This window comes from Dipodomys merriami, unplaced genomic scaffold (genome assembly GCF_024711535.1).
Source record: "Dipodomys merriami isolate MVZ:Mamm:240054 unplaced genomic scaffold, mDipMer1.0.p SCAF_11, whole genome shotgun sequence".
Lineage (NCBI taxonomy): Eukaryota > Metazoa > Chordata > Mammalia > Rodentia > Heteromyidae > Dipodomys > Dipodomys merriami.
The window spans coordinates 43,121,786-43,148,155 of NW_027202382.1; the positions used below are offsets into that span (position 1 = coordinate 43,121,786).

The following is a 26,370-nucleotide window of genomic DNA, read 5'->3' on the forward strand; positions in this document are numbered from 1 at the left end:
GGGGCGGGTAAATTCCTTTTGGGTGCGCGCGCAGCCGTACTGGTGACCGTTTGCTGCGTTCCTCGCAGAAGTCTAGTCACCTGGCGAACCTGAGAAGCCGCGCTCGCTCCGCTGCCCTGGACCGCCCTTCGCTGCAGACTCCCCCGACCCGGGGGCCTCGGACCCCAGGGCTCAGAAGGTGGGCGAGGAACGGGCAACCGTTTTTACAGCCCCTTTCCTGTTTCCTCTCACTGTGTCCGGTACTTGCACTTTGGAGAAGTCATCTCCCAGTCCTCTAGACAGACCCCACTTTGCGCAGCGCACCCCCTTCCTCCTGGGCCTCGGAGCGCAGCCGTGCGCCGGACGCCCTCGCGGCCGGACCCAGCCCTAGTCCCCTACTGCTCAGCTGCCTGTTCCCTTCGCACCGCCAGGACACCCGTCCCCCGGCTCTCAACAGTCAGCCTTTCTCTTTGCATCCCTCTCCAGGACGGAGCCGGGGCCGAACCGAAGCTGCCGCGGGCCCTTCCGGTCCCCGGTGAGTATGTCTGGGCATCCCCGCACCTCCTCCACGACCCACCCGCCTCGCACCTCCCCATCAGCTCTCCCCAAGACCGTTCCTCAGTAAACCTGCTCGGAGGAACTTCCCGCCTTCCATTTTTCAAAGGGTCAAATCCTCTTGCTCGCTGGTTTCTCCCCTAACCCAACTCCGCCTGTAATCCTGCATGGCCCTTCCCTAGGCTGCCCACTCCTTTAGCTACCAACAAACAGTTGTCTCCTTTCCTCTCACTTGCCATGCTTAAATAAGGGTCTCCCTGGAAGCCGGTGGCTACATCCTAGCTACTCAGGATGCTGAGATCTGAGAATCACGGCTGGAACAGCCTGGGCAGAAAAGTCCCCATGAGACTCTTTTTGCCAGTCCTGGGGCTTGAACTCAGGGCCTGGGCACTGTCCCTGAGCTGCTTTTACTTAAGGCTAGCCATTCTACCACTTGAGCCACAGCACCACTTCCGGCTTTTCTGTTTTTGTAGTGTCAGCCAGCTGTATGCTCACCCCTGTGTCTGGTGTCTGGTCTCTTAGCAGCCCTGACTATTTTCCTAGACACAGCTGCCTGCAAATTATCTTTGCCTTCCTATTTACTGAGTTTGAAACTACACTTGCATCCTACTAGAACCACCAAACAACTCCTCATCCCACTGTCCTCACATTTGCCTGTGGTCCCTCCTGTGAACCCTGCCTTGCCATCCTTTCTAACAGCACCTCTGGTTGGCTTTTCTTTTTTGGTTGGTCATGGAGCTTGAACTCTGGGCCTGGGCACTGTCCCTCAGCTCTTCAGCTCAAAGGGAGCGTGCCACAGAGCCACTTATGGTTTACTGGTGGTTGATTTGGAGATAAGAGTTTCATGGACTGTTTTCTTACCCGGGTTGGATTCAAACCATGATCCTCAGATCTCAGCCTCCTGAGTAGCTAGGATTACAGGCATAAACCACCGGCACCCTGCTTCAGGTTGGCTTCTTTTGGTCTTGTCTTCACCATTGGTTCTCCACTTGCCCATTCTCATGTATGCTTTCCTGCATTGAGTATTTGAATATACCAAGTCCTTTGTCTGCAATACTCTTTTAGCTTTTTGTCAAGTTAATGTCTAATTATCCCTTAAAGCTCTGCTTCCTCTGGAAGCCTTAGCCAGGCTTCTGGCTCAGATCCATTGGCCTGTTAGATGAGCTTCCTTCAGAGTTAGATACTGCACTTCAAAGCATTTGACTTAAAATTAATCAATTAGGTATTTATTATTACATCCTCATTTGACAAATACTTATTGTCTACTATAGACCAAGTGCTGTTGTAGACCCTGTGCTATCATCAGTGGACAAAGAGTGTTTGCCTAGCACACATGAAGCCCTGGGTTCAATTCCTCAGTACTACATAAAAGAAAAAGCCAGAGGAGCTGGGAAGGTGGCTCAGTGGTAGAGCACTTGCTTTGTATGCATGAGGCTCTGGGTTCGATTCCTCAGTACCACATAAAAAAAGAAAAAAGCCGGAAGTGGCGCTATAGCTCAAGTGGTAGAGCGCTAGCCTTGAGCTGAAGAGCTGAGGGACAGCGCCCAGGCCCAGAGTTCAAGCCCCATGACCGGACCCCAAAAAAAAAAAAAAAAAAAGCCAGAAATGGGCTGGGAAGGTGGCTCAGTGGTAGAGCGCTTGCCTTGCATGCTCGAGGCCCTGGGTTCGATTCCTCAGCACCACATAAGCAAAAAGCTGGAAGTGGCGCTTGGCTCAAGTGGTAGAGCACTATCCTTGAGCTGAAGAGCTGAGGGACAGCGCCCAGGCCGAGTTCAAGCCCCACAACCAACAGAAAAAAAAAATTGCAAAAGTGGAGCTGTGGCTCAAGTGAATGCCAGCCTTGAGTGAAAAACAAACCAAACAAGACCATGAGGCCCTGAGTTCAAGCCCCAGAACTGGCACAAAAAAAAAAAAATGGAGCAACAACAAAGGGACAGGTTGTGGTGATTGAGGCACCACTTTAGGGAGACAGGACTGCCAGAGAGGAACCTTTCTGATGAGGTAACTTGTAAGTTGATGCTTAAATGTAGGAAGGACATAACATAATTTCTGAATATTTTTCTCTCTGAGCCTTGGCTAAGTATTTCTGAATACAGGAGTCCAACTGGAAGTGTTGATCTGGACTTTTTGCCAGTGCTGGCAAACTGCTAACTCACTACTGCTAGCCTAAGAACAGGAACTGTGTTTTCCCCTTTCTTGTATCATGTATAGACAGTTCATCCTTCTGGAAGATTAGCTATGTGCTAGACCCTGGCCTTAGTGGTTTTTGGAGGCAGAAAGGGCAAAGGTGAAGTATAGCCTCAGTGAAGAGTTTTAGTATACAGTGAGATTATAACCCCAGTAATATTGCAGACTCCAGGGGAACCTCAGGAGACCCAACGTAAATTACCTAGGGTCAGGTTGGAGGCCTGGGTAAACCTGCTAGTTAGGACTGGGTTTGGCTAGAAGTGGAAAAGACAATGCCACTAATGGTGGTTTAAACAGCCATCAAGGATTCTGGCCTCTAGTTTGTATTCTAGCCTCCTAAAGGGTTCATCATTCAAGCCTCATCATCCAAGACTGCTGTTCAGCTCCAGCATTATATCCACACAGCTAGACTGAGAGGCCAGAAAGGAGCCTGGACACTCCATGGAAGGACACTTCCTAGAGTATCACATGCTACTTTTAGTGAAGTTTCACTTGTCATAACTTAGTCATAGGGAAGCTGAGAAGTATACTGGTATTCTGGGGTTGGGTAATGGGGGGGCCTGTTACCAAGCAGAATGGGAAATGGCTATTAGAGGACGTGATATAGGCTCTAAATTGTGGCTTGCTGGTCACTTCAGCTAATGACTTTTTCTGCCACTCAGCGGCCATCTCCCAAATCTGGCCAGACCTATGGGACCAATGAGGAGTTCCTGAACCTTGATATTCAGAAACTGAAGGACAAGAAGGAAATGCTGGATAAAGAGATCTATCAACTAATATCTGAGTAAGTCTTACTGGATCCCTAGTGTGGTTAAGACAGCCTTTGGGCTGGGATGTGACTTCGTGATGGAGCACTTGCCTAGCATGTAGGAGGCCCTAGGTTCTATCCTCTGCATTACAAAAATGAAAAACAAGGACTGAAAATGCAGCTTAAGTGGTAGAGCACTTGCCTAGCATGCAAGAGGCCCTGGGGTCAATCCCCAGTAGTCACCCCCATTCTCTCTTTGAGGGTACTGGAGGCTGGCTCTTCCCCAGTACCTTCAGTTCTATAGCTTTCTCATTCCAGCCATGTGGCAGAGACTGAGCAGCACTGAAATAGGTATTTCACCCATGAGGGAATCTGCCTGATCCCTGATCATGTGCCCATCTGGAGTCCCTCAGCTGTGGCCAGAGTCTCATAGCACTAATGTGGCTAAAGGCCCTTCCCTCAGTGTACAAGACACGTTTGCTAGGAGGGAGGGGCTGTGCAGATCCCTTGTTGTACTGTTAGCCTCAGGAGGGTGATGTCTGCTCCACTAGCACTAAACCTCTAGCACCTTGTAGGCATGAAGAGAACTTTGGCTAAACACAGCCCTGTATCCCCTGAAGTCAGGGATCCTCATCAGCTTTCCTAACAGTTCTGTCCCTTCCTCCCCCATCCCAGGGGCTACAGTGTGGATGAACTGGATGACCACATCTCCCAGCTCCATGAGTATAATGACATCAAGGATGTAGGACAGATGCTGCTGGGCAAGCTGGGTGAGCAAGACTTTCCCCTCCCCTAAGGGTGTTGGATTTCGTTCCTAAGCCTTCCAACTTGCCATATCTCCCACCCTTCTCAGCTGCCCAACTCCTAGAATGCTCTAGCCCCTCCCACCAGCCTTTCTTCCAACTGGCCACCTAGCAAGACCACTTTGGGGCTCCTACCTTAATTCTGGGATTTTTCACCCCAATGACAGGGCCTGCCTTGGAGCAAGTTTCAGCAGGGCTGCCCCATCTGTAAGTCTGAGGATTGAGAGGCCCTGGTTTTCCAGAGCCCTCAGAATGATTGAAATATCATCTGTGCCTCAAGTGGCTAACTTACTCAAGAGCTAGCAAATACCTTGGTGAATTAAAGGGGTGTTCTGTTCTCCCTTCAGCTCAGTCTTACTAGCCAGGGGGCTTTAGCCAAGGCAGATACTCATAAATCAGGGAAGCTCTCCTTGGAAGTAAGGCCAGCTAGGAGGTAAGGCAATGTGTAGATGGCTTTAAACAAGCACTCCAGTTCCTCTATCTGGCTCTAATTTGTGAGCATTATGTCCAATGGTAAAATGGCACAGTAGCCAGAGCTGCATTAGTCTTAACACCTGTTGCTGAAATCTGTCTCCATCAGCATCCCTAACACAGAGCAATCTAATATTCCAGGGCAGAAAGGACTCTTGTATTTCTCTGTTTCATTGGAAAACGAATCCCAGAGGAGGAAAAGAGAAAGCAAGAGGGAAATATAGATTAGTAACGGGAATGACTTGGGGCTCTGGGGTGTGATAGAACCCAGCCTAATGTTAAGAGCATTCTTTTTTCTTTTTCCTTTTTTTTGGGTGCTAGTCCTGAACTCATGCCTGGATGCTATCTCTAAGCATAGCTTTTATGTTCAAGGCTAGCACTCTACCACTTGAGCCACAGCTTTACTTATGGCTTTTTGGTGTTTAATTGGAGATAAGAATCTCCCAGCCAGGCGCTGGTGGCTGGTGGCTCACGCCTGTAATCCTAACTGCTAAGGTGGCTGAGATCTGAGGATCATGGTTCAAAGCCAGCTTGGGCGGGAAAATTTGTGAGACTCTTATCTCCAGTTAACCACCAGAAAACTGGAAGTGGTGCTGTGGCTCAAGTGGTAGAGCACTTGCCTTGATCTGAAGAGTCAGGGTCAGCACCCAGGCACAGAATTCAAGCCCCACAACTAACCAAAAAAAAAAGAATCTCCCAGATTTTCCTACCTGAGCTGGCTTTGAACTGAGATTCAGTAGCTAGGTTGACAGGTGTGAGCTACTGGCATCTGGCTGTTAGGAGCATTTGTTGGATTTTTTTGTTGTTGTTGTTTGGTTTGTTTTTGTTTTTTTTTTGTCAGTCATGGGGCCTGAACTCTGGGCCTGGTCGGCTGTCCCTCAGCTTTTCAGCCCAAGGCTAGCACTCTACCACTTGGGCCATAGCACCACTTCTGGCTTTTTCTGCTTATGTGGTGCTGAGGAATCGAACCCAGAGCCTCATACATGCAAGGCAAGCACTCTACCACTGAGCCACCTTCCCAGCCCCAAGCATTCTTCCCCCCCCCAATCCCCCCTATGTCCTAAGAGATGGAGCTGGTGGCCTATTCCATTTTTATTTAGTGAGTAGTTAATTGGGCTTCTACTCTGTACTTGGCACTCTACAGGGTGCTGGGGATGCTGGTAAAATAGACACTTGAAGGTCTTTTCTCATGTGGCTTAGGGTTTGGAGTTCGGGGTAGACAGAATGGTCAAGCAGTAGATGAATGCAGTAAATTGTATAATATGTAAGTGTCCTGAAGGAAGCAAAGGACAGAAATGGGAAGGGTGCTGAGTCTGAAGAAGGTAGCAAGTGAGACCAAAATAAGTTGCACAAGGAGGCCTCTAAGGACAGACAGTTGAGGAAAACAAGACAAGCCCTTGAGAGAGAGCTACAGGAGGAAGTGTCACACAGGCTGTAGACAGTCAAGGGCTGGCTCCTGGCCCATGCTGAGCACTTGGGCATCTGGTGTGAAGACAGTTTATAGTTCAAGAAATACCTTGCTGCTCTGTGGCAAAGGATTCTAAGAGAACTGCTTCTCATTCTGCAGAATGGGTGAAAGTTCAGGAAGAGTCAAATGCTCCTAGACCAAATGCTGAGCATCCGTATCTGGTCCATGCAGGAATGCAGGCTGCTGGGTATAGAGCAGACAGGGCCAAGGCTTACAGGGAGAGACCAGGAAGGAGAAGCAAGATGAGCACCTTTGCCAGCTGGGTGAGATGTAAGTGTAGGCACTGACTAAAAGCCAGAAGGGTTGGTCCTCGGGGGTTAAACAGCAGTGCTGGTTCAGGGTTTTGGCCCATATACCCTCTCTTCCCCAACTGGACAATCTGCGTCTGTCCTTCCTTTCAGCTGTTATCCGAGGTGTCACAACTAAAGAGCTGTATCCAGAATTTGATCTGGACATGAGTGACTGAGTAGTGGTGTCCAGCCTCTTGTCTTCAGCCTACTGGGACAGCAGATGTGCACAGGAAAAGCAGTCAGAGCCCATCCACTTCACATGCAAATTATCCAGAGAAAATGCTAGATTCTGTACTAACTTGGATGAACCTCTGAGTGGTGGATAGTGCCAATTCCAGGGTTCCTGAAGGGTCCCAGCGCTTCTTGTTTCTGGACATGTGCCTGCATTTTTTCCATTTTTAAAATATTTTTGGTGAGGTTTGAACTTGAGTCCTCGTGCTCCCACTTGGATTTTTCACTTATGAAAGGCACTCTTCCATTTGAACCATGCCTCCAGTTCAGGCTTTTTGCTGGATAATAAGAGAGAAGACTCTTGAATTTGTCTGTCTGGGATGGGTTTAGACTGTTCCTTACATAACATTTCCTAATAAACATGTGCAATCTTGGTATGAATCTCTATTCTTACTCCCTCTTTTTATAGCCCCAGTCATACTTGGGAAACTGCCTGTATCTGACCAGAACAGCCTTACACATACCAGGCACTGAGCTAAATGCCTTAAATCCATTATATCATTCTTTCTTATTTTTTGACAGTACTGGAGTTTGAACTCCGAGATTCAGGCAGATGTGCTTATCACTTGCATCATGCCCCAGTCGAGAGAAGTTTTTGTTCTCAGTTATAAATATTACAGGGAACTAGAAGAATTTGGATTTTGTTCAGTCTACATGTAGGTGATAAAAGCCTAGAAAAATGAACAGCTGTAATCTAGTAACAGAGCTTTTCCTCAGAAATGTGATTTTTCTCCCTGCTATCTTCTTGTGATTTTTACCAAGATAAAGAGAAAACAACTTGTTTGAAAAAAAAAATTAGTAAACTTGCCGGGTGCTGGTGGTTCACACCTATAATTCTAGCTACTCAGGAGGCTGAGATCTAAGAATCTCAGTTCAAAGCCAGCCCGGGCAGGAAAGTCTGTGAGACTCTCCAATAAACCACTAGAAAACCTGAAATGACTCTGTGGCTCAAGTGGTAGAGCACTCACCTTGAGCTAAAGAGTGCAGGGACAGCACCCATGCCAGAGTTCAAGCCCCATAATTGACAATAAAATAGTAAACCTAGTTTTATCAAATTTGGGCTGACAATTTACATGAGGGCAGACAAGTGATTGAACATATAGCAAAACTTTTTTTTCCCCCTTTTTGTCAGTTCTGGAGCTTGAACTCATGGAGTCTCATGGATTTTCCTTCCCCGGCTGCCTTTAAACCCTGATCCTCACATCTCAGCCTGCTGAGTAGCTAGGATTACAGGCGTGAGCCACCAGCGCCCAGCCAAAATATTTTTTTCTGTATTGTAAAAAAAAATTTTTTAATTGTCCTAAATGATGGGCTGGGAAGGTGGCTCCGTGGTAGAGCGCTTGCCTTGCATGCCTGAGGCCCTGGGTTCCATTCCTCAGCACCACATAAGCAAAAAGAAAAAAGCTGCAAGTGGCGCTGTGGCTCAAGTGGTAGAGCGCTAGCCTTGAGCTGAAGAGCTGAGGGACAGCGCCAAGGCCCAGAGTTCAGGCCCCACGACCGGACCCCCCCCAAAAAAAAAATTGTCCTAAATGAGATTGGCTTGATTATTCTAGAATGTGAAGAAGGCAATATACGGAAAAATTGAAAAGTATCATAAAGGATCTGAGAAACCTGTAAAAGGTTTGGAAAAGATTAATCTCACGAAAGAAATTGGGCATGTAATCAAGATAAAAGACAGCCTGGCCCAGAGGCTTACCGTGTAATCCCAGCCAATTGGGACGCAGAGATTGAGGAGGGTAGTGGTTCCAGCCTAGCCCAAGCAAAAAGCTAGCAAGACCCTATCTCAAGTTTGATATGGTGGTATGCTTATATAATCCCACTTGCTCTGGATGCTGTAGGATCACTGTCCAAGGCCACCCTGGGCAAAAGTACCAGATCGTATTTGAAAAACACAAAAGGACAGGGGCATTGAAGGATATAGTCAAAGCCTAGCTACAACAAACACAAGCAAAGACCTACCTTCAGGGTGATTGATGAAGATAATGCTTGCACACTAGCCTGGAGCACAAAAGGTTAGAGACAGCACCCAGGCCCTGGAGTTGCACAGAAACAAAAAACAAACAAAATAATACTTTCAGCAATCAATGACCACCATGTCTATTGACCGTGTAGGGAAAAGGTAAGGGCTAGGAATGTGGCTTACTAGTAAAATGCTTGCCTCATGTGCATGAAGCCTGGGTTCAATTCCTTGGTACCACATAAACAAAAATAAAACATAACATGAATATAACACAAAGAATTTGGTGCAATTATTGTGTCATAACAAGAATCTACAATGTGTTAGTCTCAGAACTATATATTGAATTAGCAGTTTTACCATATGTAATTTTGTGTGGGCTTAAACACAGGGCCTGGGTAATGTCCCATAGCTTTTTCAGTTAAGGCTAACAGCCACTTGCCACAGCTCCACTTGCAGTTTTTTGGTAGTTAATTGAAGATAAGAGACTCACAGGGGCTGGGAAGGTAGCTCAGCGGTAGAGTGCATGCCTTGCAAGCATGAGGCCCTGGGTTCGATTCCTCAGCACCACATAAACAGAAAAAGCCGGAAGTGGCGCTGTGGCTCCAGTGGTAGAGCACTAGCCTTGAGCTGAAGAGGTGAGGGACAGCGCCCAGACCCAGAGTTCAGGCCCCATGACCGGCAAAAAAAAAAAAAAAAGAGACTCACAGACTTGCCTGCCTGGACTGGCATCAAACTGTGAAACTCAATCCTCGGCTCTCAGCCTCCTGAGTAGCTAGGATTACAGTCTTTTTTTTTTTTTTTTTTTTTCTGGTTCTTGGGCTTAAACTCAGGGCCTGGGAATTGTCCCTGAGCCTCTTTGTGCTCAAGGCTAGTGCTCTAAAACTTAAGCCATAGAGCCAGACACAGGTGGCTCATGCCTATAATCCTAGCTACTCAGAAGGCTGAGATCTGAGGATCGCAGTTCAAAGCCAGCTTGGGCAGGAAAGTTGGTGAGACTCTAATCTCCAATAAACTACTAGAAAACGGGAAGTGGCACTATGGCTCAAGTGGTAGAGCGCTCACCTTAAGCTGAAGAGCATAGGGACAGCACCCAAGCCCAGAGTTCAAGCCCCATGATAAACACAAAAACAAAAAAACTTAAGCCATAGACAGTGAAATAAGAGTCTCATGGACTTTTCTGCCTGGACTGGCTTCAAGCTGAATCTTGATCCTCAGATCTCAGCCTCCTTAGTAACTAGAATTACAGATTTAAGCTCCAGTGCCTGGCTTTTTTTTTTTTTTTCCTAATTTTTTATTTCTTTTATGTGGTACTGAGGAATCAAACTCTACCACTAATCCACATTCCAAACCTAGGTATGCCATTTCTTTCCTTTTTTTTTTTTTTTTTTGGTCTGTTGTGGGGTTTGAACTCAGCGCCTAGGTGCTACCCATAAGCCTCTCTGTGCTCAAGACTAACATTCTACCAGTTGAGCCACAGTACTACTTCTAGTTTTTGAGTGGTTAATTGTAGATAAGAGTGTTTCCTGCCTGGACTGGCTTCGAACTGCAATTCTCATATCTCAGCCTTCTGAGTAGCTAGAGCCACCACTGCCCAGCTGCCATTTATTAATGTTATACAATAGAGTGTCAATTGGTATTCCCACAAACCAAATAGGTTTTTATTGTGCACATTTTACATATGATGAAATTTAAGACTCAAAAGAGGGGGAGCAAGGTTGGAGGCTTGGCTCAGTTGGTAGAGCACTAGCCAATGAGTAAAATCGGCAGGTACTGAGTATGAGTCCTGGTCTCAGATCTTGAGAGGAAGCGGTGGAGGAGAGGAAGCAACCTGTCAAAGTCTCAGTGAATCTGTTGGCAGAGCCAGAACCATCTAACTTCCATCCGACCTGCTCACACTGGACTCTCCTAGCAGACTGGGTACACTGAGTATATTCAAAGAGCAAGACTTTGTCAGATTCATGTCAAATCACAACTCATACATTCAGTATTCATTCATGTGGTGGTCCTGGACCTGTGCACTTCAGTCTTGGATAAGAGCTGGTGATGAAATGAGATAGAATGAGAGCTGAGATATACTTCTAAGATTCAAGGTTTTAATGCCACCTCACCTAAGGCCTCAGTGCCCTCTCAGTGACCTAAGCCACATGTTTTTTTTGTTGGTTTTTTTTTGGTCAGTCATGGGGCTTGAACTCTAGGCCTGGTTGCTGTCCCTCCACTCTTCAGTTCAAGGTGAGTGCTCTACCGCTGAGCCACAGCGCCACTTCTAGTTTCCTAGTGGTTTATTGGAGATAAGAGTGTCATGGACTTTCCTTCCCGGACTGGCTTTGAACTGTGATCCTCAGATCTCAGCCTCCTGAGTAGCTAGGATTACAGGTGTGAGCCACCAGAGCCCAGCTAAGCCACATCTTTCTACCTTGAAGGAGAGCAGGCAGGCTTCAGAATAGATGACCACAGAAGAAGCCTCACTCCCTCTGTGCGGAGATTGGGCTTGCCTAGCCTGAGCCTGTAAAAAAAGAAGTGTCTGAGCATCAGATGCTAAGACCTATGATCTATATATCTCTGCCACACAGTGCCAGCCTGCCAATAGGAGCTAAGAAGCAATAAACAAGTTGGTAGAAGACTGTCATGGGGCTAGGTGCCAGTGGCTCACACCTGTAATCCTAGCTACTCAGGAGGCTGAGATCTGAGGATCACTGTTCAAAGTGAGTCTGGGCAAAAAATTTCCTGATATTCTTATCTCCAATTAACCACCAGAAAAGCCAGAAGTGGAGCTGTGGTTCAAGTGATAAATTTCCAGCCTTGAGCTCAAAACCATAGGGATAGTGCCCAGGCCCTGAGTTCAAGCTCCAGGATTGGCATACACACAGACACACAAAGAAAGAATGTCAGAGGAGCATGTTTGAGCAATATCTGAGCAATCTGAGACACTGTCAGATCTGTGGAAGAAAGAAATATTGATGCCTGTATAGTAGAATCAGGCAGGTTAAAATGTGAGAGAATTATTCAAGTGGGGAATCAGCATGTGTAAAGGCCCAGAGATAGAGAACTTTGCCTAAGACCGAGAGGGATTTAGTCTGGTTGGAGAATGACTGAGAATGTGATTTGCAGGCCTGGTCTACTTGGTTATTTGGTGTAGATGAAAACAATTTTAAGTACCCAAGGAGGGTCTGGGAAGAAAAGCATCACTGGGACCCACTTCTCCAATACTACATGGGCTCTCCCAGGTGTCATGAGAGGCACCAGCCTCAAGAGGGCAGTGTCCACTCATGTGCTCAATGGCCAGGACAGCAACTGAGAATATGGCTAAGGTGCCTCCAGGCCAATGGCTACAGGCCAGATCCTCACGACACTCCACATAGAAGAAGGGGTCTTTCTGGCAGCTGTTATTCCTGAATTTGAAGCCACTAGTGATGGGCAATAAGAAGCTACATTGTGCGGGGCTCTGGTGGCTCACACCTGTAATCCTAGCTACTCAGGAGGCTGAGATCTGAGGATCGCAGTTCAAAGCCAGCCCAGGCAGAAAAGCCCGTGAGACTCTTATCTCCAATAAACCACCAGAAAACCAGAAGTGGCACTGTAGCTCAAGTGGTAGAGCGCTCGCCTTGAGCTGAAGAGCTAAGAGACAGCGCCCAGGCCCAAGCCCCATAACCGACAAAGAAAAAAAAAAAAAAAAAAGCTACATTGTGATATGGATTGCTCAAGGTGACCCCAATAGTGCTTGAACACAAAGGCTGGCTGATACTGTGTAGTTTGATTACATCCAGTGTAAACTGTTTATACAACCTCTGTATATAACCTTTAAATAACAATAAAAAAAATCCAAGCTGAGCATGGTGGCACATGACTTACAGCCCCAACAGGAAGATCCTTGAGCTCAGGAGATCAAGACCAGCCAGGGTAACATAGGCTCAATCTCAAAATTTAAAGAGTCAAAAAAAAAAAAAATCACAGAGCATCTACAAATACAATACCGCCTTTACTCCCACCCTGGGGGCTAAAATGGTCATTTCTTCTTTTTTCCCCCTCAAGTATGTGTGGTTTTGTTTATGTATTTTGAGACAGGGTCTTACCAAGTAGTCCAGACTAGCCTAGAACTTGGTGTGTAGACCAGGCAAGAAGAAGGTACACTTCAGTGAGAGAAAAAAGAAACAAAAGCCAGGCTAAGGACACACAGTGTCCTTCTGTGACGGAGGAAGGAAGTCAGCCCTGGAGAAATTATAAGAAAAACACTAAGTTCCGTATCAGGTAAACAGGGTCTATGATAAAAGTGAAAGGTGATAGTCATACACTCAAACCAGTTATAAGACAAAGACTATACTAGATAAGGAGAGATTACTGCAGTCGCCAGCATTTATGAAATGGTGTAAGTCAACCAGCTCAGAGCACCTCACCTGCAACATCTCATTGACCACCCCCTAATAGCAGAGTGGAGTAAGATATAAGTAGCACCCCATTTCCCAGTCAAGGCTCAAGAAGAGCACTTGCTCAAGGTCAGAGGTCCATTGAGTAGCAAGACTGCCCCAGAGCTGGTTGAATAATGTCATGGACAGTCCTGTCTGCCCCATGGCAGTCAGCTAGGATTACAGGCTTGAGCCACCGCCACCAGCAGCCAGCTTCTCTTGACTCTCCCTCAAGATCATGGATTAAGAAAAAGGATAAGCTGCTGGGCACCGGTGGCTCACTCCTGTGATCCTAGCTACTCAAGAGGCTGAGATCTGAGGATCGCAGTTCAAAGCCAGCCAGGGCAGGAACACCTGTGAGACTCTTATCTCCAACAAACCACAAGAAACCCGGAAGTGGTGCTGTGGCTCAAGTGGTAGAGTGCTCATCTTGGGCTAAAGAGCTGATGGACAGCACCCAAACCCAGAGTTCAAGCTCCACAACCAACAGAGAGAGGAAGGAAGGAAGGGGGAAATAAAAGAAAGGAAAAAAAAGGTTAAGCTGACCTTCTGGGGACCACTCTTGTAATCCTGGCTACTCAGGAGGCTGAGATCTAAGGATAACAGTTCAGAGAGAGCCAGAGCAGAAAAGTCTGAGAGAAACTGTTTACAAAAATACTAGCAGAGCCAGGCGCTGGTGGCTCACGCCTGTAATCCTAGCTACTCAAGAGGCTGAGATCTGAGGATCGCGGTTCAAAGCCAGCCCGGGCAGGAGAGACCGTGAGACTCCTATCTCCAATAAACCACCAGAAAATTGGAAGTGGCGCTGTAGCTCAAGTGGTAGAGCGCTCACCTTGAGCTGAAGAACTGAGGGACAGCGCCCAGGCCCAGAGTTCAAGCCCCCACAGCCGACAAAAAAAAAAAAAAAATACTAGCAGAAAAAGCTGGACTGGAGGTGTGGTTCAAGTGGAAAAGTGCATGCCATGAGTGGAAAAAGCTGAACAAGGGCTCAAGGTAATAATAACACAATTAAGTGTTGATAACAGCCCTGAAAGGTTTTTGATTTTTGTTTTTTGGGTTTTTTTGGTCGGTTGTGGGTCTTGAAGTCTGGGCCTGGGTACTGTCCCTCAGCTTTTTAGCTCAAGGCTAGTGCTCTACCCCTTGAGCCACAGTGCCACTTCCAGTTTTCTGGTGGTTTATTGGAGATAAGAGTCTTTCGGACTTTCCTGCCTGAGCTGGCTTTACACCATGCTCCTCAGATCTCAGCCTCCTGAGTAGCTAGGATTACAGGTGTGAGCCACTGGCACCCAGCTGTTGCTATTGTTTTTAATTAATTTAAAATAATGTCTGCTGAGATGGTTGCTGGTGGCTCATGCCTGTAATCCTAGCTTAACTCATGAGGCTGAGATCTGAGAATCAAGATTTGAAGCCAGTCCAGGCAGGAAAGTCTTTGAGATGGTGTGATCTCCAGTTAGCCACCAAAAAAAAAAAACAAACACACAAATGGAGCTGTGGCTCAAATCAGTAGAGTGCTAGCCTTGAACAGAAGAGCTAGCCGCCACCCAAGCAAGTTTGAGGCCCTGACTTCAAATCCCAGTGCTGCCAAAAAGTATATGAAATTCTTAAGAGCTGTAGCCATAAGGGAAGGCAAATCAAAACACACTGAGATTCCATCTCGCTCCAGTCGGAATGGCAGTCATGAAGAAAACAACAAATATTGGTGAGTATGGACAAGGGAATGTACATTCATGCAGCCATTATGGAAATCAATATGGACATTGCTCAAGAAAATAAAAATAAAACTACCATATAGTCTTGCTATATTTAATGTCCTGTCAAGTTCTGCCACAATCCAGCCTGCCTTCAAACACAACCTGTGAAGCTCCCTGACCCTAAGAGCAGTGTTGCTGACTCTCATCCACCTCGCTGCTCCCTAGAGCCCTCTCCCAGGTTACTTGGCTTCACTCAATCCCTGGAGGTGACTTCCACCTGGTCTCCCTGACACCAACAAACCTGCCCAGCTGGTTTGCTGAGGAGGAGCTGAACCTGTTTTTCTATTTTGATCTATGGCTCAGCATGGACATTATGGAGGTGGGGACCCCATGGATAAGTGTTTGGAGCAGGGGGTCACTCTGACCTCAGCCTGCTTTGCAGCCCCCAAGGTGTTAGATTAAGTTTAGTTAGGACCTAGGGTGGTTCCACCCCTCTAATCACCCCCTGACTTACCTAGCCATAGTGTTTGTCTCTCTTAGTCAGAGACTGCCACCCCCACATCCTCATCTGAAGTCTCGGCCAGGTATGGCTCCTTTGGTGTGACTAACATCACTCCTGTTATCCAGCCATCTCTGGGAGAAGTCTTGAAAGATGGGTGAGTCAGGACTGATGGAGATTGCAATGGAAACTCAGGTGTTGATAACATCCATGGAGGGGATGTTTTTTTTTGTCGTTTGTTAGTTTGATTTGGATTTTGGGTGGTTTTTTGAGGCAGATTTGTGCTGTGTGAATTTACCATTGTGCAAATGTTGTAATTACAGGCATTAATGATATGCCTAGCTAGTTTTGTTTTGTTTTGTTTTTTTTCTGTAGCCAGAGAAGGCTCAGGGCCATGTCATATATACCTAGACACAGGAGCCTGGGCTTCATTTCACCAGACCTCAGGACAGATAATGCGGTGCACACTTCACAAAGGCTCCTCTTTATGGACCTGACATAATAACTACACAGAAGCTGCTAAATATCAGCCTGGTGTCAAGATGCTGACACTTGGTGTGTCCTAAGTACATTCCAGGCCCAGAGGCCTCTAAAGTGGGACCTTATTGAGCCAGCCTGGCAGCGCCTTAGTGTGAAAAGAGGATGGGGAAGGAGTGACAGGACTGTGGAATGGGCTGGGGAGAGCGTGACGCTACAGCTACGGGGCATGCAGGTGGACGTGTTCGTTTACTCACCCATTTCCTTATTCAAGTTTTTCAAGCCCTAAGCTCCAGAGATGAAATACTGAACAAAACAAAAGCCTCTGCTTTAATGGATGAAAAGATATGAATAATAAAGCAAATTTTTGAGAAATAAATCTTGGGAGCGCTAGTGGCTCATGCCTGTAATCCTGACTACTCAGGATGCTGAGCTCTGAAGGATCACAGTTTGAAGCCAGCCTGGGCGGAAAACTCCCCATGGATCTGTAGCTCAAGCCTTGAGCAAAAAGAGTGCAGGGACAGTGCCCAGGCCCTAAGTTCAAGCCCCACAACCAAAAAAGAATCTTTGTTCAAACAAGGACGTGCCAACCAGGGAAGGGTTTGGGGATTTAGCTTAGCGGAAGAGCACGTGCCTGGCAAGTGCAAAGCCTTGATTCATTCCTCACCTCTGCAAAAAAGAAAAGGAAGGAAGAACAAAGAGGGAGAGAGAAAAAGAAACCAGGAAAAATGAGATTAGAAGCTAATAAAATCTGGGACACCCCAACTCTCCCAAATGTATATTAAATGAGGGAGAGAGAGGGAGGAAGAAAAGGTGGAGGGAGGGAAGAAAGGAAGGAAGGAAGAAAGATGAAAGAAAAAGGAAGACAAAAATAAGGGAATCTTAGCTGGGTGCCCGTGGCTCACGCCTGTAATCCTAACTACTCAGGAGGCTGAGATCTGAGGATCATGGTTCAAAGCTAGCCTGGGCAGGAAAGTCTGTGAGACTCTTTTTTTTTGTTTTTTTTGGGGGGTCCAGTTGTGGGGCCTGAACTCTGGGCCTGGGTGCTGTCCCTCAGCTCTTCAGCTCAAGGCTAGCGCTCTACCACTTGAGCCACAGCACCACTTCTGGCTTTTTTTCTTTTTGCTTATGTGGTGCTGAGGAATCGAACCCAGGGCCTCAGGCATGCAATGCAAGTGCTCTACCACTGAGCCACCTTCCCAACCCTGTGAGACTCTTTATCTCCAATAAACCACTCAGAAAAAACAAGAACAAGTGGCACTGTGGCTCAAGTGGTAGAGCACTAGCCTTGAGCTGAAGAGCAAGGGACAGCGCCCAGGCCCAGAGTTCAAGCTCCATGACAGACAAAAAAAGGGGGACCTTAAACGGGGCACCAGGGGCTCATGCCTGTAATCCTAGCTATTCAGGGGGCTGAGATCTGAGGATCACAGTTCAAACCCAGCCAGGGCAGGAAAAGTCTGTGCCACCAGAAAAACCAGAAGTAGCACTGTGGCTCAAGTGGTAGAGCACTAGCCTTTAGCTGAAGAGCTGAGGGACAGCACTTAGGCCCAGAGTTCAAGACACACACACATACACACACAGAATCTTGAACAGAGCAAGAGGCAGAGTTCAAGACACACACACACACACACACAGACACGGAATCTTGAACAGAGCAAGAGGTAAAGCAGGGCCTTCTAACTACAGGGAGGGGGACTCTAGAGTAATCTGCAAGTTGCAAAAGCCTGTAGGGAAGTGTATGAGGAACTAGAAGAAGCTTGTGTGATTCAACAGGGTAAGCAAAGATGTAGCCAAGTGCCAGTGGCTCACATCTATAAGCCTAGCTACTCAAACTGAGATCTGAGGATTAGAGTTTGAAGCCAGCCTGGAGCAGGAATGTCTGTGTACCCATCACCAATTAATCATCTAAAAGTCAAAGTGGTGATGTGGCTCAAGTGGTAGAACATGAGCTTTGAGCGCAAAAGTCTAGAGACCCTGAGTTTCAAGCTCTGACTAGCACACACACACACACACACGAAAGGGTAAAGGAAAGGAAAAAGAGGAGATGCAATGCGAAGAATTGGGGAGGAAAACTGCGAGGACCTTTCAGCCTTTGAAAGATTTAGACTTTTGAAATAAGAAAAGTGACTAAAATGGTGGGCCCAAGTGGCTCATGCCTATAATCTAGCTACTCAGGAAGCTGAGATCTGAGGATCACGATTCAAAGTCAGCCTAGGCAAGAAAGTCCGTAAGACTCAACTCCAATAAACCACCAGAAAAACTGGACGTGGCACTGTGGCTCAAGTGGTAGAGCACTCTCCTTAAGCTGAAATGCTGAGGGACGGATGGTGCCCAGGCCCAGAATTCAAGACCCACAACCAACAACAAAAAAAAAGTGACAAAACATTTTTTAAAAGTTATCTTTATTTGTACAAAGAGATTTCAACCAATTCTGGTCAATGAAGTTCTTTCTGATGTCTGGGACCCAGGTAGGGTGCCGTGTGGGGTTGTGGTAGAAGCAGGTGATGAGTCCAAAATGGTCACTTTCTGGAGACACCAGTATTGAAGGCAGAGTGCAATGGACTAACTATGGCAACTGGAAGGGAGGAGCTGTGAGGCAAGGGCCTCAAGAAGTCTTGGGTCTCCAGGACCCAGCATGCCACTCCAGAAATAACTAAGCCAGAGGTAGAAGTCAGACTAGAGGTATAAATGTGGACATGATCCTATAATCTGTCAATATCACTGAACTATCACTGGCAACGTAGGGCTGATGTCACCAGGGCAATGGGTTGGAGCAGAGAAGGGGCCAGGGTCAGAGCAAAGAAGAGGGGTCCCTGCACCTGCTTTGGCTGAGAAGGTGCTTCCAGAAGACAGGTGTCCTCTGGGAGAGATTGTGACTGATGTATTCAGAGAGGTGAAGGGATTCAACAAGGAGTCAGCATTGACCTTTATCAGAGCAGTTTCTAGAGAGCTGTGAAAGTAATAATTTGATCAAGGGACTTGGGGAGAAAATTGAGAACAGTGATAGAGACATCTTTTTCCAGGCATTTTACTCTAAAGGAGGCAGAGAAATACAATAAAGTTTTCGTACTTTGTTGTTCTGATTGTGTGTGCTTGTGTGTGTGTTCACACATGCAGGAAAGTGCACACAGTACATGGACCATCTTAGTCTTTTTTTTTTTTTTTTTTTTGGTCCGTTGTGGGGCTTGAACTCTGGGGATGGGTGCTACTTGTACTCTTCAGCTCAAGGTAAGCGCTGTACCACTTGAGCCACAGCGACACTTCCGGTTTTCTAGTAGTTTATTGAAGATAAGAGTCTCATGGACTTTCCTGCCTGGGCTGGCTTTGAACCACAATCCTCAGATCTCAACCTCCTGAGTATCTAGGATTACAAGCACCCACCTATCTCAGTCTTTTTAAAGTGCATATCTGGGTAGCACTAAGCACATTCATATTGTTGTACAGACATCACACCATCCATGTTGTCATCCTCCCCCTACTCCCATACCAAAGAAATTCTTCCTCCTACTTTGTCTTTATGACTTTGACTCTTTCTGTAAGTGTAAGCAGATTCCTAGTTTTTCTCCTTTGGGCACTGGGTTATTCTATTAGCATCAAGTCCTCAGGGTTCATCTGTGTTTTAGCAGGTGTCAGAACTTCTTTTTTTTTTTTTGGCACTAGTGGCTCATGGCTATAATCTTTTTTGCTTATGTGGTGCTGAGGAATCGAACCCAGGGCCTCAGGCATGCAAGGCAAGCGCTCTACCACTGAGCCAACTTCCCAGCCCCCTCATGGCTATAATCTTAACTACTTAGGAGGCAGAGCTGTGAGAATTACTGTTAGCAGCCAGCCTGGGCAGGAAAGTACATGAGATTCTTTTTCTTTTTCCTTTTTTTTTTTGTCGGTTGTGGGGCGTGAACTCTGGGTCTGGGTGCTGTCCCTCAGCTCTTCAGCTCAAGGCTAGCGCTCTACCACTTGAGTCTCAGCACCACTTCCGGCTTTTTCTGCTTATATGGTGCTGAGGAATTGAACCAGGGCCTCAAGAATGCAAGGCAAGCACTCTGCCACTTAGCCACCTTTCCAGCCTTAGCTGAGATTCTTATCTTCAATTAACCAGCCAAAAGTGGAGCTGTGGCTCAAGTTGTAGAACCCCAGCTTTGAATGGAAAAGCTAAGGGACAGCACCCAAACCAAAGTACCAGAACTACATCAACAAAAAAAGCTCTTGGGTGACATTGTTCAAAAAAAAATGTACTCATTACCTTACTATGTAACTGTAACTTCTCTGTATATCACCTTTATAATAACAATTTACATATGTGTTTGTGTGTATATGATATAATGTCGTTTGTTGTCAGTCATGGGGCCTGAACTCTGGGCCTGGGCGCTGTCCCTCAACTCTTTAGCTCAAGGCTAGCGCTCTACCACTTGAGCCACTGCACCAATTCCAGTTTTCTGAGTGGTTTATTGGAGATAAGAGTCTCATGGACTTTCCTGCCTGGGCTGGCTTTGAACTGTGATCCTCAGATCTCAGCCTCCTGAGTAGCTAGTATTACAGGCATGAGCCACTGGCACCCTGCCTTACAGTGGTTTTTTTTTTTTTTTAAAGCTCTCTAGCTTTGTTTAAGACCATTCATATTTGCTGAAAAATCCCTCAGCTAGTAAATGAATGAACAAATAGTAGTATATCCAAACAGTGGACTATCACTACACCCAGTGTGGAGGAATCTCATGTATATGAAACCAAAAGTTAACATACAAAACTGGGCGCCAGTGGTTCATGTCTGTAATCCTAGCTACTTAGGAGGCTGAGATCTGATGATCACGGTTCAAAGCCAGCCCAGGCAGGAAAGTCCGTGAGACTCTTATCTCCAATAAACCACTCAGAAAACTGGAAGTGGGTAGTGGCTCAAGTGATAGAAAGCTCACCTTGAGCTGAAGAGCTGAGGGACAGCATTCAGGCCCAGAGCTCAAGCCCATGAACAACAACCAAAAAAATAAAAAGGTTTACAAACAGGATGCTAGTAGCACATATCTGTAATCTTAGCTACTCAGAGAGCTGAGATCTCAGTATTTCAGTTCAAAGTCAGAAAATAATGGCATTTGCAAGGAAATGGATGGAGCTAGAAGAAATCATGTTGAGCAAGGTAAGCCAAGAGCAAAGAGACAAATGGTACATGGTCTCCCTGATAAATGGATGTTAAATCCAAAATGTTAGGTGATACGACAAAATTAACAGGACTTAAGAAACAAAGAACTTCCACTCATGTGATCGAACCACTATTAAATAACCCCATGCTGCTGATCACATGTATGGTGTATATGTGTACACCGTTATATGTTATAGACCGTGATAGACAATTTGCTCCAGGAAAGTTAGAATGAGTTTGTGACTTTAAATGAGCATCATTATTCCACAATACTGTGAAATTTGGGAAATTATGTATTCACTTAATCACAATAAAAAAAGAGAACTATTTAGATGTTCAAGTGAGAGTGATTATGAGTCAACTTATTTTTTAATAAAAAGGAAGTGACTCATTGAAAAAAAAAAAAAAAAACAAAGTCAGACCCAGCAGGAAAGTCCATGAGATTCTTTTTTTTTTTTTTTTTTTTTGTCGGTCATGGGGCTTGAACTCTGGGCCTGAGCGCTGTCCCTCAGCTCTTCAGCTCAAGGCGAGTGCTCTACCACTTGAGCTACAGCGCCACTTCCGGTTTTCTGGTGGTTTATTGGAGATAGGAGTCTCGCGGTCTCTCCTGCCCGGGCTGGCTTTGAACCGCGATCCTCAGATCTCAGCCTCCTGAGTAGCTAGGATTACAGGCGTGAGCCACCAGCGCCCGGCAGTCCATGAGATTCTTTATCTTGAATTAAACACCAAAAAAACAGAAGTAGAGATGTGGCTCAAGTGGTAAAACATTAGCCTTGAACAATACAATCTTAAGGACAGCACCCAGGCCTGGAGTTCAAGGCCCAAGACCATCACAAAAAATATTTTTTAAAGTTCACATATGGAGCCAGGTGCTGGTAGCTCACACTTGTAATCCTAGCTACTCAGAAGGCTGACATCTGAGGATCATGGTTCAAAGCCAGCTGGGGCAGGAAAGTCCATGAGACTCATCTCCAATAAACAACCAGAAAACCAAAAGTGGCACACTCACCTTGAACTGAAGAGCTGAGGGACAGTGCCCAGGCCAACTTCAAGCCCTACCACCACAACCAACTACAAAAACAAGTTCACATATGGTACATTTCCCCTATATGACCTCTGGAAAAAGCTCCATTAAAAGAACAGAAAGCCAAGCAGGGACAGAGAGTAAAGGTGAGGGTGACGGCCAAAGGGCAGCATGAGAAACTTTTGGTGGTAACAGACCTGGCCTGTAGCCTGATTGTGATAACTGCACACTCTTGTCTAGATCTGCACACCAAAAACAAGGTAAGAAAATTTATAAGAGTAGATTTTAGTCTTGATTTTCTGTGCTCAGCAACAAATATTCTATATGCTTCCTGTCTATCAAGGTCACAGTGTGGACTGAATGTGCATACCCTCCCTGATTCCAAAGCCTCCACAGCCAACTCTGGCCAAGGACACACTCAGGGCAGTGTGGGGTTGGGCCTGGGGTAGGCCAGGGTCAAGATAAGGAGGTCTTAATGTAGGAAAGATGAAGAGCAGAGGTAAAAGGACATTTGCTCATCAATTCAGCCTGGGAGTAGGTGACTCAGGTTTACCCTGGAACATAGATACTGGAGGCAAAATCAAGGTTGTTATACCATAAGTAATTACCACAATGCATTCAAAGAACCTAACACTTGTTAGAAGCCCTTTGTTGATGATGCTTTGTTAATAATGGTGTCATTATGCTCTCCTCTGGTCACCTTGTCTGCTGACAGCCAAATCAGTCCAGGCCCTGCCTTTCTGAGGACAATGGACAAAACCAGCATTGGTCCAACCTTCCAGGAAAATGGGTTGGGTGCTTTCTTCTGAAAGTTACTGGTGTCAGGACCACACAAGAGATGCAGAGTTAGACCTTCTAAAGGAATAAATCTAGTCAGTGGCTCTGAGGCCTAGAGTGGCCTCCAGCCACACTCCTGGCTTCCCTGTCAGGCTGAGGGGAGGTGTCCCAGGCATCATGCTGAGAATATTCAACATGGGCCCATTGGATATAAAGATCCACCCGCTGATTCTAATTCACAGGTGACCAAGCCAAAGACCAGACCCGGAGGCTCCACCTAGAACATGACTTCTTTACCAATCAGTAGTCCTTTGTTCTGTACTTCCTGGCTCTGGCCCCTCACCTGTCTTTTTCTCTACTTCCCTCTTTCTTCCTAACCTCCTTACTTCCTTTTTTTTTTTTTTTTTGGGGGGGGGGTTCGGTCATGGGGCCTGAACTCTGGGCCTGGGCGCTGTCCCTCAGCTCTTCAGCTCAAGGCTAGCACTCTACCACTTGAGCCACAGCGCCACTTCTGGCTTTTTTCTTTTTGCTTATGTGGTACTGAGGAATCGAACCCAGGGCCCCATGCATGCAAGGCAAGCGCTCTACCACTGAGCCACCTTCCTTACTTCCTTTCTTGTGGTGCTGGTCCTAGGAGCTTGAACTCAGGGCCTGAGTGATGTCCCTTAGCTTTTTTTGCTCAAGGCTAGTGCATTACCACTACAGCCACAGCTCCACTTCAGGCTTTTTGGTGGTTAATTGGAAATAAAAGTCTCACAGACTTTCCTGTTTGGACTGGCTTCCAAGATCCTCTGATATCAGCCTCCTGAATAGCTAGGATTACAAGCATGAGCTACCAGTGCCCTGATGAACCCTCTTTCTGACCCAGTTAACATGACTCCCTCCTTCCTCTCCCTTACTTTGGGCTTAGGCAGTCTGATTTGATGATGTATTCTGTAAATAAATATGATATATATATACATATATATATACATATATATCCCACCCAGCCCCAATCCTGAGGCTTGAACTCAAGGCCTGGGCACTGTCCCTGAGCCTCTCTGTACTCAAGGCTAGCATTCTACCACTTAAGTGAGAGTGCTTGCCTAGCATGCATAAAGCCCTAGGTTCGATTCCTCAGTACCACATATACAGAAAAAGCTCAAATAGCACTGTGGCTCAAGTGGTAAATGTAAGGTCCATTCCTGGACCTCGCCCAGTACCTGCGTTACCTAGGCAACTGGGACACCTGGAAGAGGTCACATCCGCATCCGCTGAGGCCACATCTTAAGCTGATGTGGCCACACCTTTCTCCCACCTGATCCCACTTCCCTTTACCTGGACACACCCTTCCCCGCCCCCTACCCTATATAGGGCCTAACCGGGGGGCCAGACGTTCTCTCTTTTGCCAGCTTCATGGAGTGCCAACCTTGCCTGGTCCCATCAGGTCTACTGAATAAACCTACCCCATACCTGAATACCACGTGCGTGGTGCAGTTCTTACTCGGCTACCTCTTTTAAAAACCTACAAAAAAGCAGCTCAGGGACAGTGCCCAGGCTCTGAGTTCAAGCCCCAGGACTGAAAAACAAAAGAAAAAGAATGTGAAATAGCTTGGGTTCAAAACCTTAGGACCCAAAATAAAAACTAGGCTAGTCATTCATTCCACAAATATATACCAAACAATGATATGGTAGAATTCTTTCTTGTTGTTTCATTTTCTTGTGCTGGGAATTGAGCCCAGCATCTAGTGCTGGGCTGATGGGAGGTAAGGACAAGTGGGTTCTCCTGAGCTTGTTTATTTATTTAATCCTTGTGGTAATTAATCTTTGTGGTAAGGGGACCCATAGCATTGTCATGCTAGACAAAGGCTCACCACTGAGTCATACCCCCAGCCCCTAGGTCTCTCAGAAGGGTGCTCCTTCTATTCCTGAGTACTCCATCTTTCTGACCTGATCACCTCCCAAAGGTTAACTGGTCACACCAGGGCCTTGATGGCAAGGATTTCACACAGGGATTTGGGAGAGACACATCATTTGCTTTCTTCTGGGCCCTCTTTCTCACTTATAAAAGATAAGCCAGGATTAAATGAGATCAGGTAGACAGACTACTGTTTCCTAGTAGTTGGACTAGATCTATATTTGCCTCCTGGCCTTAGGCCGGTCACCTACTTCGGACAGGCACTGCTGTCCTATGTGAAAGGTAAGGAAACGCAGCCCCTCCATGAAAAAGATCCTCCATGAAAAAGGCCCAAATGAAAAAGATCAGCTGGAGGGGCTGGGAAGGTGGCTCAGTGGTAGAGTTGCTTGCCTTGCATGCATGAGGCCCTGGGTTCAATTCCTCAGCACCACATAAGCAGAAAAAGCTGAAAGTGGAGCTATGGCTCAAGTGGTAGAACACTAGCCTTGAGCTGAAGAGCTGAGGGACAGTGCCCAGGCCCAGAGTTCAGGCACCATGACTGGCAATAAAAAAAAAAAAAAAAAAGATCAGCTGGATACCAGTGGCTCACGCCTGTAATCCTAGCTACTCAAAAGGATGAGATCTGAGAATCACGGATCAAAGCCAGCCTGGGAAGGAAAGTCCATGAGACATTTTTTTTGGGGTCTGGTGGTGGGGCCTGAACTCTGGGCCTGGGTGCTGTCCCCCAGCTCTTCAGCTCAAGGCTAGCGCTCTACCACTTGAGCTACAGCGCCACTTCTGGCGTTTTTCTTTTTGCTTATGTGGTGCTGAGGAATGGAACCCAGGGCCTCATGCATACAAGGCAAGTGCTCTACCACTGAGCCACCTTCCCAGTCCCCCATGAGACTTTTATCTCCCATTAACCACCTGACAACCAGAAGTGGCTCAAGTGGTAGAGTGATATAGCCTTGAGCTGAAGATCTCAGGGACAACACCCAAGTGCAGAGTTCAAGCCCCAGGATAAAAAAAACAAAACAAAAAAACATAAATTTCAATGAGCAAGCTGATGTGTTAAATTGGCAGGCCAAAGTCCACAGATGCTCATCTAGACATTGATCTAGAAAGTTTATGAGTTTCTAGAAGAGATTAACATTTTCTCAGGTAGGAAGTGTAGAGTTCGAAATCACGGTTTAATGCTTGCTAGGCATGTACTCTATGACTTTTATGCTACAGCTTTTATGCTGTAGGGGTGTGTGTGTCTGTATGTGTGTGCTGGTCTTGGGGCTTGAACCCAGGGGCCAGGTACTCTACCACTTATGCCACAGCTCCATGTCTAGTTACTTTTTAAAAATCGATATTACTAGCCGGGCACTGGTGGCTCACGCCTGTAATCCTAGCTACTCAGGAGGCTGAGATCTGAGGATCGTGGTTCAAAGCCAGCCTGGGCAGGAGAGACCGTGAGACTCCTATCTCCAATAAACCACCAGAAAACCAGAAGTGGCGCTGTAGCTCAAGTGGTAGAGCGCTCGCCTTGAGCTGAAGAGCTGAGGGACAGCGCCCAGGCCCAGAGTTCAAGCCCCACAATCGACCAAAAAAAAAAAACCAAAAAATGATATTATTGAGGTGATGTTACAGTTTCATAAGTCAGGTAATGAGTATATTTCTTTTTTTTTTTGTCGGTCGTGGGGCTTGAACTCTGGGCCTGGGCGCTGTCCCTCAGCTCTTCAGCTCAAGGCTAGCACTCTACCACTTGAGCTACAGTGACACTTCCAGTTTTCTGATAGTTAATTGGCTGGCTTTGAACCG

At 46.5% G+C, this 26,370-nt stretch overlaps 1 protein-coding gene across 1 annotated transcript; it reads left to right on the forward strand.

Annotated features, from left to right (window-relative positions):
• Positions 1 to 11: 11 nt before the first annotated feature.
• Swi5 (SWI5 homologous recombination repair protein) lies at positions 12 to 7,113 on the forward strand (the record flags this gene model as incomplete). The annotated part of the gene is made up of 5 exons (XM_070005131.1): positions 12 to 178; positions 466 to 514; positions 3,384 to 3,505; positions 4,145 to 4,239; positions 6,613 to 7,113. Coding segments are annotated over 5 exons (498 nt in total), but the record flags the coding sequence as incomplete, so codon positions are not given.
• Positions 7,114 to 26,370: the final 19,257 nt, after the last annotated feature.